This window comes from Phyllobates terribilis, unplaced genomic scaffold (genome assembly GCF_046119375.1).
Source record: "Phyllobates terribilis strain yellow unplaced genomic scaffold, ASM4611937v1 Scaffold_7__3_contigs__length_470593459, whole genome shotgun sequence".
Classification (NCBI taxonomy): domain Eukaryota; kingdom Metazoa; phylum Chordata; class Amphibia; order Anura; family Dendrobatidae; genus Phyllobates; species Phyllobates terribilis.
The window spans coordinates 245,103,546-245,114,191 of record NW_027362767.1 but is presented as its reverse complement, the minus strand read 5'-3'; the positions used below and the strand labels follow the sequence as shown (position 1 = coordinate 245,114,191).

At 47.3% G+C, this 10,646-nt stretch overlaps 1 protein-coding gene across 1 annotated transcript; it reads left to right on the top strand.

Moving 5' to 3' along the window:
• The first annotated feature begins 1,348 nt into the window (after window positions 1-1,348).
• LOC141154345 (uncharacterized) lies at window positions 1,349-10,412 on the top strand. The gene is made up of 2 exons (XM_073640093.1): window positions 1,349-1,953; window positions 8,728-10,412. Exons 1-2 carry the CDS (start codon window positions 1,455-1,457, stop codon window positions 9,324-9,326), a joined length of 1,098 nt encoding a protein of 365 aa, XP_073496194.1. The 5' UTR covers window positions 1,349-1,454; the 3' UTR covers window positions 9,327-10,412.
• Window positions 10,413-10,646: the final 234 nt, after the last annotated feature.

Here is a 10,646-nt window from a genome sequence, read left to right as displayed (position 1 = left end):
ATCTCTCCCTAAATCAGGAGCGCTGTCCCTACACTAGCTGATCCGGAGCGACTGTGTCCAAGATGGCGGCGCCCGGTTTTAAATACTCGAGGTGACGCTGTGCGGCCAGACAATCACTGTAATGCCCACAAACAACATGGCTGTGGCATTACAGTGACTGGCTGGCAATCCCTGCATGTTCATTGGCTCTGTAAAGAGCGCCAAACATGCAGGGCGGAGACCCGAGCTCCCGCCCGAGTAACCCGGAAATGCTCGGTGCTCGGGCGAGTACCGAGCAGTGTCGAGCATGCTCGCTCAACACTAATAATCACGCATAACATGGACATCCAAGTTATTGACATTTGAATCACATGTAGTACCAGATTTGGGAGGGTTGCAGTCGTGCATTTAGTTGTTGGGAGCGCCAGTATTACCCTTTTAAAATCTTGGAACAAATCAAGCCATACATGTCACTCGAAGCAAAGATCACCGAGCTATGACTTGCCTACTTTGGACACATTATATGAAGAGAGCAATCACTGGAGAAGGACATAATGGTAGGAAGAACAGAAAGAACAAGGTGATGAGGAAGATCAGCAACCCGATAGCTTGATACTATTAAGAAAATGGTGGTGAAGACCTAGTGGACCTATCTAGGCTTGCACAATATTGATCTTCCTATAGATCGTTCATCCATCAAGTTACCATGGCTCAAGATCAAGCTGAAGGGCGATAAAAAAAAAAGGGGCACGTATTGCGAAGGCACATTTTTTATGCTAAGCCAAATCCCTAACCATCTTTTTTTATGAGCTCCCGCACAGATATAGTGTCCCTAGTAGAGCCCCTTAGTGTTTCCACCCAATACGATACCTCCTTTGTCGCCCCCATACAGTATGATGGCTTCCCACACAGTATGATGACCCCACGCTTCTCCTCCACAGTGTATGGTACCCCTAAAAATTAGGGCTACTTCTCCCATGATGCAAGGTGAGCATCTCGCCTCAAGAAGCAATCTGAGGTGATCCCCCATTCCTCCTAACAAACTAGGTGACGCTGCATGGAGGGGGTCAGAAGCTGAGCCCACTCCACATACGGTAGATGACGGCTGTGTTACATAGTCGGCATCTGTCACTAGCAGCAGCGGTCGGTGCGTATGCACATCACTTGGCTATGGCTGTGATGCGACACCTAATACACCACCTTCCACAGCATTTCCCATCACTGCAGAGAACACGGTCCACAACATACACACCGGCAGGGTGCGGGCACTGACATTCACTATACACATGCCTCTGCTATCAGTCTCCCTCTTATCCTGCTGGTTTCTGCACTGCTGTTCTCCTCCTCCCAGTTTGTTGTGGTTACTGGTTTCCTGGAGCATGCTGGGTGGTCAGAGAGGATGAGGAGGAGTCTGGCTTGCACTGATATATATATACGGAAGTGTGTGCACATTGCTGGGCTGCAGAGGTCCAGCCATGTCTGCTGCCCTGGAGGAATTGCTTGGTAAGGTCCGGGCAGCAGCACTGGTGAGAGGTGAAGCCTGGCTGCGAGAGAAAGTGGCAGAAATCCTCGCAGATGAAGGAAAAGCATTAGATGCACAAGATCCCCCTCCATGTGCTAAGAGGGTTAGATCTCTGGAGCGCAGGAGTCCGTCCCCGGTGCCCAGAAATCGACGCAAAGTTAGTAGCCCTTGCAAGGACACTGGTATTGTATGTAAGGAGGAACAGGAGTCCAGTGACGACAGCGGGCAGCACTACTCTAGACCGTCACCACATCAGAGCACAGTCAAGACCGAAACCTGCGACAGTAGCAGCAACGGGAACGTTCCCGACACGACCCATTCCAGCAACGCGGAGGAGGAGTCCATTGAATTACGAATAGAAAGGTTACTGCGAAGCTGTTCAGCCGCAATAATGGAAGATCAGGAGGAAGACGAACCCTCTGAACCAACGCCGGGTAGTTCTTCTGTTCCAGGTAAGGATTTGTAATTGACAATCACCATCAGGCACCTGAAATCCTGGAGCCAGCGCAGCGTGTCTGAGTAAGGCCCAATTCAGATTGTGAAATACGGTAGTCTGTATAGGGCCTGGACTATCTCCTAACACGAATTTAGAATCTCCAGTGTCTGAGAGGTTGTAAGTTCATGTCTAGAAGAAATCTGAAGTGTAGGTTTCACTTGAATCTAAGAGAAATGCTTGTATAGCAATTCCCCATTTTTAAAGGGAATCTGTCACCCCCTGGGAGATTTGAGACCTCTACTATGGGCATATAGGTTATAGAAAAGTAAATCTATACATACCTGTATGGCCCATAGTGGAGGTCTGCTTGCAGTGAAATGGAGTTTTAGAAGATCTGTTTTCATGTGCTTGGTGTCCCCTGAACGCCCAGAAATCCCCGCCAAGCACGTGAAAACAGATTTTATAAAACTCCATTTCACTGCAAGCAGACCTCCACTATGGGCCATACAGGTATGTATAGATTTACTTTTCTATACCCTGTATGTCCATAGTAAAGGTCTGATATCTCCGAGGGTGGGTAACAGATTCCCTTTAAAGCGTTATTGCTGGATATATGGTGATCTCTAGGCACTTACAATCTTCTGATTATTATAACCCATTTAAATCCATGACACACGGTCCGCTTAAGGACAGTGATGGACGGACTAACCGCAGGGCTTTTGATCCAAACTTGGTAGCCACATAGGCATTTATAAAGCTGTTGCATTTGGGTCAGGAGACCAGTGTCCCGTCCGGACATGATGGTTCTTACTTGGACAGTATTTCGCGGACTTCTGAATTCGGCTTTACAGCAGAGACTTGGGTCTTGGCTCCTATTCTATGGCAGCACACGTAGGGAACTCCCAGTGCCGCTAGCAGGCTCCATGCCTGGAGTAGGCCTTATGTGTTGCATATAGGGCAGCTGTGGGGAATTTCTGTTGATTTTTCCCATCCTGCTCCAGGTTTGCATTGGCTCATTACCTTAATTTAAAATATTATGGAATTGCATTATATGAGATTTACTCGTACATTCAAGGGAACCTGTCAGCTCCTTTCAGACCATTAAACCTCTATGCCCTTGGCAAGTAGGGGACTCTAAACATACCTTTGTAGCATTTGTCAGAGGTATAATAGCCAAAAAAATCAAACTTTGTTGCCTACATAGAATGTGATTTCCGGACCGACCGGGGATCTCCTGACGCAAACTGAACAGCCCTAGATATATCGTGGGAAGCCTTCATCACAGCAGCAGACGGCTTTCAGCGGGTGACCGGAACGGACGGCTCGATGCTGGATTTCCGGCTGGTGTGGCAGCACTGCCCACACGGCCCTATGTGTACTACAATATGTTGTGTCCGTTTCCCCCCATATTAATGTCGCAGAGTGTAATGCACAGTCAGAGGGTGTGCGAGGTAGAGCGCGTTCCAGGGGGAGCTAATTTAGCAGGGCCCACCTCAGAAATTGCATCCTCACAAGAAAGGGCAGGTATCCAGAACATTTTCACAGTTTTAAAAAGTTGCGTAGCTACGCTGGAGGCTCACGACTTACCAACGGCTCCAGTGTCAGCCTGGGTCCCATTGGGAGGCGGAGTCAGTAGGATCGAGGGGGTAGGGCAGGGCGAAGGGGATTCGCAGGCACCTGCAGCAGATCCTGCGCCCGTGTCAGATCAGACCACGATAGAGAATAAGGTTCATCTGGACGATAGGGCACAAGGCGAAGTATACTTCTGCTACGAGGACCCCCTGGGTGCCCATTTAAAGAAAGAAGTAAAAGAGCAGATTTGGAAGGATGAGTATGTTGAAATATTTTCCCTCCTGCTATTGAAGAAGTTTAATTCAGACAAGTATAAGCGTGCCGATAATAAAAAAGAGGACGAGAAAAAGCGGAGGTGGCGGCTAATCCCACAAACCTTCACCACTTGGTTGCAGACTTTCACTATCCTAGCAAGTGTCATAGGGGAAAAGGCACTGGACGCTATAGGGGAGGCGTATAGAGTATACAAGGGCAAACCTGGCTGAGACAAACAATTTCGGCAAAGAAAGGCAGTTAGACCATCAATCAGATGGGATCAGAAGGATATAGGACTGTGGTTGAGGGTAAGGGTGCCTGCACACGGTAAATAAACGCTGCGGATTGGATGCAGCACACTTGGGCTGCGTGCAATCCGCAGCGGCCTGATGTTACAGCATAATGGATGGGATTTATACAAATCCCATGCCCACTATGCGTTCCCGTGCTCTTGCTGATCACCCGCGGAGATGGACATGTGACGCATCTTCACAGACCGCAGCATGTTAATTTCTCCTGCCTCTCCGCAAGAGAAATTCTAGCAGTGTAATGTATAGGCAGCGGTGAACCCGCATGTGTTCAATGAACACATGCGGCTTCACCTGGGTGCAGCGCTTTGGACGCAGCACAAGTATGCTGCGTTCAAAGCGCTACCAAAAAAGGATCGTGTGCACATACAGTACATTCACACTGAAGGCATCAAAACTATGAATTAACACATGTGGAATTATAAATTAACAAAAAAAGTGTGAAACAACTGAAAATATGTTTTATATTCTAGGTTCTTCAAAGTAGCCTCCTTTTGCTTTGATGACTGCTTAGCACACTCTTGGCATTCTCTTGATGAGCTTCAAGAGGTAGTCACCGGAAATGGTTTTCACTTCACAGGTGTGCCCTGTCAGGTTTAATAAGTGGGATTTCTTGCCTTATAAATGGGGTTGGGACCCTCAGTTGTGTTGTGCAGAAGTCTGGTGGATACACAGCTGATAGTCCTACTGAATAGACTGTTAGCTGCTTTTTTCTTGCCATAATACAAATTCTAAGTAAATAAAAACGAGTGGCCATCATTACTTTAAGAAATGAAGGTCAGTCAGTGCGAAAAATTGGGAAAACTTTGAAAGTATCCCCAAGTGCAGTTGCAAAAACCATCAAGCGCTACAAAGAAACTGGCTCACATGAGGACCGCCCCAGGAAAGGAAGATCAAGAGTCACCTCTGCTTCTGAGGATAAGTTTATCCGAGTCACCAGCCTCAGAAATCGCAGGTTAACAGCAGCTCAGATTAGAGACCAGGTCAATGCCACACAGAGTTCTAGCAGCAGACACATCTCTACAACAACTGCTAAGAGGAGACTTTGTGCAGCAGGCCTTCATGGTAAAATAGCTGTAGGAAACCACTGCTAAGGACAGGCAACAAGCAGAAGAGACTTGTTTGGGCTAAAGAACCCAAGGAGTGGACATTAGACCAGTGGGAATCTGTGCTTTGGTCTGATGAGTCCAAATTTGAGATCTTTGGTTCCAACCACCATGTCTGTGTGACGCAGAAAAGGTGAACGGATGGACTCTACATGCCTGGTTCCCACCGTGAAGCATGGAGGAGGAGGTGTGATGGTGTGGGGGTGCTTTGCTGGTGACACTGTTGGGGATTTATTCAAAATTGAAGGCATACTGAACCAGCATGGCTACCACATCATCTTGCAGAGTCATGCTATTCTATCCGGTTTGCGTTTAGTTGGACCATCATTTATTTTTCAACAGGACAATGACCCCAAACACACCTCCAGGCTGTGTAAGGGCTATTTGACCAAGAAGGAGAGTGATGGGGTGCTACGCCAGATGACCTGGCCTCCACAGTCACCCGACCTGAACCCAATCGAGATGGTTTGGGGTGAGCTGGACCGCAGAGTGAAGGGAAAAGGGCCAACAAGTGCTAAGCATCTCTGGGAACTCCTTCAAGATTGTTGGAAGACCATTTCCAGTGACTACCTCTTGAAGCTCATCAAGAGAATGCCAAGAGTGTGCAAAGCAGTCATCAAAGCAAAAGGTGGCTACTTTGAAGAACCTAGAATATAAGACATATTTTCAGTTGTTTCACACTTTTTTGTTAAGTATATAATTCCACATGTGTTAATTCATAGTTTTGATGCCTTCAGTGTGAATGTACAATTTTCATAGTCATGAAAATACAGAAAAATCTTTAAATGAGAAGGTGTGTCCAAACTTTTGGTCTGTACTGTACCCTAATGGCCCTGGCTAGGTTCGGGCAGTTTTTTCCAGGAGGGGCTGGGTCACCTGGCCACGGAAGTAGGGGAAAAGATAACGGACAGGCGGGGCAAGTGGGTGGGCAGAGGTCAGGATTGTGCTGGCAATTCAATGAGAGCCAGTGCAAATTTGGGGCCAGCTGCTCATTCTGTAATGGTTTCTCACACAGAGTGGATAGATGTTTCTAAAAAGGAAGGGGCGGCACTCCTGGCAATTCCCAAAGGAGTGACGCCGGTGAAACTAGCAAGAATGCTTCCCTTTCTAAATAGATTCCCAGATAGGGAGACAGCAGAGCTGCTGGTGGCGGGCTTTGAGGTGGGCTTTAGGATCCCTTCCGTCTCGGTCAAGGTTCCCGTTACCAATAAAAACTTGAAATAGGCCTACCAGTATCCGTCAGTAGTCACAGAGAAGTTAAAAAAGAGGTGGCGTTAGGCAGAATGGAAGGGCCATTCAAAGATTTACCGTTAAAAAAATTTGTGGTTTCCCCATTGGGGGTTGTACCCAAAAAGGAACCCAATAAGTTTAAGTTAATGCACCTTCTCTCGTATCCGAGAGGTAGTTTGGTGAACGACGATATCACGGCGGAACTAAGTTCCGTAGTTTATACCTCTTTCGATGATGCGGTGGCATGAGTCAGAAAATTAGGGAGAGGTACGCTGATGGCCAAGACGGACATTGAGGGGGCGTTCAGGTTTCTGCCGGTGCACCCTGACAGTCTCCGACTACTGGGTTGTTTCTGGGACGCAGCATACTTCATAGATCGCCTCCTGCCCATGGGCTGTTCCATCTCGTGCTCGCTGTTTGAGGCTTTCAGCTGCTTCCTTGAATGGGTCGTCCGGGACTTGTCTTGGGGGGACACCAATCATTCATTACCTGGACGATTTTTTTGTGCTTGTGCCCCAAAGACTCACCCCGGTGTGATTCCACATTGCGCACCATAGAATGGGTGGCGCAGCTATTTGGCGTCCCCCTGGGACCCAGGAAAACCGAGGGCTCGTCCTTGCATATTTGTTTCCTGGGATCGTTATTGACTCAGAGAAGTGGGAACTCTGGTTACCGGATAAGAAGGTGGTGGCATTAAGGGCCAAGATAGCAAGGGCTAGGCAGCTAAAAAAAGATGACGTTGAGGGAGACACAATTGCTGCTGGGCAAGCTGAATTTTGCATGTATGGTAATGCCCACGGGGCGTGTCTTCTCCAGAAGGTTAGCAGGGGCGACGGCAGGCGTAAAAGGCCCTCACCACTACATCAGATTGTCAAAAGAGCATAAAAGAGGACTTGTCGGTGTGGGTCACCTTCCTCGAAGGGTATAATGGGCGTTCATTGATAATGGAGGAGGTGACTGACAATGTTGACTTAGAGCTGTTCACAGACGTGGCAGGTAGCACAGGGTTTGGTTCTTATTTCAGGGTCCAATGGTGTGCAGGGGAAAGGCCCGATGATTGGAAAGGGGCAGGGCTGATAAAAAACAGTGTTGCTGGAAATTTTCCCGATAATGGTAGCAGTTACACTGTAGGGTCAGCAATTTTGTAACAAACAGATTAGTTTCCGCTGCGACAACATGGGGGTAGTTCTGGAAGTCAACAATATGACGGCATCTTCCCCACCAGTAATCAGGGTGTTAAGGCAACTGGTATAGGAGTGTTTAGTAATAAACGCCTGTAAAACAGTTTCGCACATACCAGGTGAAAGGAATTAGATTGCTGACGCCCTTTCTCGTTTTCAGTAGGATCGCTTTCGGAGGCTGAGGAGAAGGGGGTCGAGTGCCCGCAACACTTATGGAACTTGGCATTTGTGCAGCTCAATCATTAATTAAATCATCCCTATCCCTTAGCATATGGAAGGCCTATCAAGCAACTTATGGGCCGTGGGAGGGTCGGTGGAGGGGTAGAGGTAACTCCTTGTCCGAAGATGACCAGGTAGGCTTGCTGCTCCTAAGGTTAAGTGAAGGGGCTCGGGATGATTGGTCAGTATCCAAGGTAAATCGGTTGATCTCGGGCCTGGGATTCGGCTTTGGGACCAGGGGGGTTAGAGATCTGTTGAAGAATCTGTTGAAGATTGAAGAATCTTCTAGTAAAGCAGGCAGTTAAAGGATTTTGTCGGGGGCGGGCATAGAAGGATGGTCGGCGCCCGGTGTCGTTTAAGCTCCTGGAATGTTTGAGGAAGGAACTGGTAGGGATTTGCAGCTCTGAGTATGAGGTAACGCTCTTCTGGTTAGCTTTTTCCTGTGCGTTTTTTGGGCCACTAAGGGTTAGCGAGCTGGTAGCCTCATTCAAGAAAAAAGGTAGGGGGGGGGATGCTAACAAGGGATGTGTTGGTAACAAAGGAAGGGGTTAAATTTTGGTTAAGGCATTCAAAAACAAACCAGTTGGGGAGAGGAAGGAAGGTATGGTTGGGAGCGGTGTGGGGGTCAGGGATGTGCCCTTTAAAAACCTTCGAGCATTTCAGGGGGCTTGGTGGTAATTCATGTGGCACGAAGATGGAACGTTTCTATCACAGTACCAATTCACAATCATTTTTAGTAAGTGTCTGAGTAAGGTGGGATTGGATCCGCTCAGTTTTGCCCCTCACTCCTTTCAGATAGGGGCCGCATAGGAAGGTGGGAATCAAGGCGTTTTTTATCATACGTGAGACCGGAGGCGATATGTTAATATATGATAAATGTGTATGGGTGTGTTCTAATCATATATTGTTTTCTGCTTAGGTTCCCCTCTACTGGTTTGGATATTGGGAAACTCCTACGTCCACTGGGGAGCGGTGCGGGCTGACGTGCGACGAGATGGAAGGCAACTCGGCATCTCAAGGGATAAAGCTGCCATACGCTGGCTGGGTTTTAGGAGGATGCTGTGGAACAGTGTATTGTGTGAGGTGAACAAGTTTGTTCGTTTGGATCGCCCCCCGGACATACTACTGTTACATGTGGGGGGTAATGATTTAGGGGTTCGGCCGTTTAAGGAACTAATTAGAGACATTTGGCACGACTTTTTACGGCTTTCGGCATCTTTTCCGGGGATGATAACAGTCTGGTCAGAGATTGTTCCCCGCAAGAGTTGGGGAAACGCCAGGTCGATAGAGAGTCTGAATAAAGCACGGAGGAAGGTGAACAGGGCAGTTTCGAAATTTGTTTCTGAGAACGGGGGGGTATCAATTCGGCATTTTGACTTGGAGAATGGCTTGGGGGATTTTTGGTTGAGTGACGGAGTTCATTTGAACGATGGCGGAATTGACGTATGGTCATCAGCCTTGCAGAGGGGCATCGAGGAGGCAATATTTATGAGGGAAAGTAGGGTTTTTAGTACTTAAGGTTGTCAGGCACTCTCGAGGTAGCGTGCTAAGGGTCCTTGAAGTTGGTTATAAATTGGTATGGAAGTGTCAACAGGTGGATCCCTCGGTTATGTGTGGTATTTGGGTCTGGTGATTTGTGGGACTCATGGCAAAAAGGAATGTCGAGTCCTGGGTGTGGTAGTTTCAAACCGTTTTTGAACCCCCCCCAGTTTCGAGACGTTCTTGGTGCTCCCGAGCTTGGAGTTCACGGCTGGGAGCAAGTGGAGTTGTGACTTTCAGATCACCAGACCCTTCTTAGCTTCATGGACATTAACATGTCTATCTATCTATCTATCTATCTATCTATCTATCTATCTATCTATCTATCTATCTATCTATCTATATATATATATATATATATATATATATATATATATATATATACACGGTTTTTATTATTGCGGTGATAATAAAAGGCCACTGTGGCCAATTAGACCCCAGCCATGATGTCTGTTGTTTTTGGGGTTCGAGTTAATATGGGGGCCGGAAGGCCAGCCCACCTTGATTTGACGATAACAATGTCAAGAAAAGACTGGAGCACTGGCTAAGACAGTGGGGCAGAAGCCGGCATGATGGGGGTGCAGCATAGGTGGGGATAGGTATAGGGAGGGTGGGGGGGGCGCTTATAAGGCCATCGTGGGAGTGATCTGGCCTCTTTCCCCACTTTCAGGGCACAATGGAAGTTCCCACCCTTCCTGTTTTGGTAAACTTCACGGGTCATAGTGGCATTTTTGCGTACGGTAGGCAACCATAACCTGGGTGTGTGGGATGGTTTACTCTGTATTCGCTAATGAAACACACCTGAAAGCGTTAAGATCAGCATTCTTCTAAGCCCAAGGGAAGGGCAGTCCGTCAGCCATGGTTCCCTCGAGGTTTCCCCTACAGGAAATAAATCCAAGCAAAAGTTTGTTTGTCCCTGACGAGCCAAAGTTCTCACGGCTGTTGGGCAGCATAATATCATGGTTCTTCATTTTCAAATTTTTATATGGTGTTTATTTTGACCTGATTTACTTTTTTCTGGTTTTATAAAGTTCTGTCAAACTTAATAAACCTGTTATATATAAACCTGTACGTATGGTGACAGTTTTCACTGGAGACACTTACAGACATAAACCCATTGAAATTTCAGCGTGTGTCCAGAGACCGTGTGTCACTTCCCACACAAGTGCACAGTGATGACACATGGGTGACATCTGTGTGTTATCAGAATTAGAAGTCAGAATTATGTGAGCACTGTAAGGTAATACTATTCCTTACTACATGAAGTTTTTATTTTGGCATTAGACTTTTTAGACATTA

Coding starts and splice junctions, on each gene's coding strand:
- LOC141154345 (XM_073640093.1), top strand. CDS start 1,455: ATGTCTGCTGCCCTGGAGGAATTGCTTGGTAAGGTCCGGGCAGCAGCA. Junction 1,954..8,727: donor GGGTAGTTCTTCTGTTCCAG/GTAAGGATTTGT, acceptor TTTTCTGCTTAG/GTTCCCCTCTACTGGTTTGG.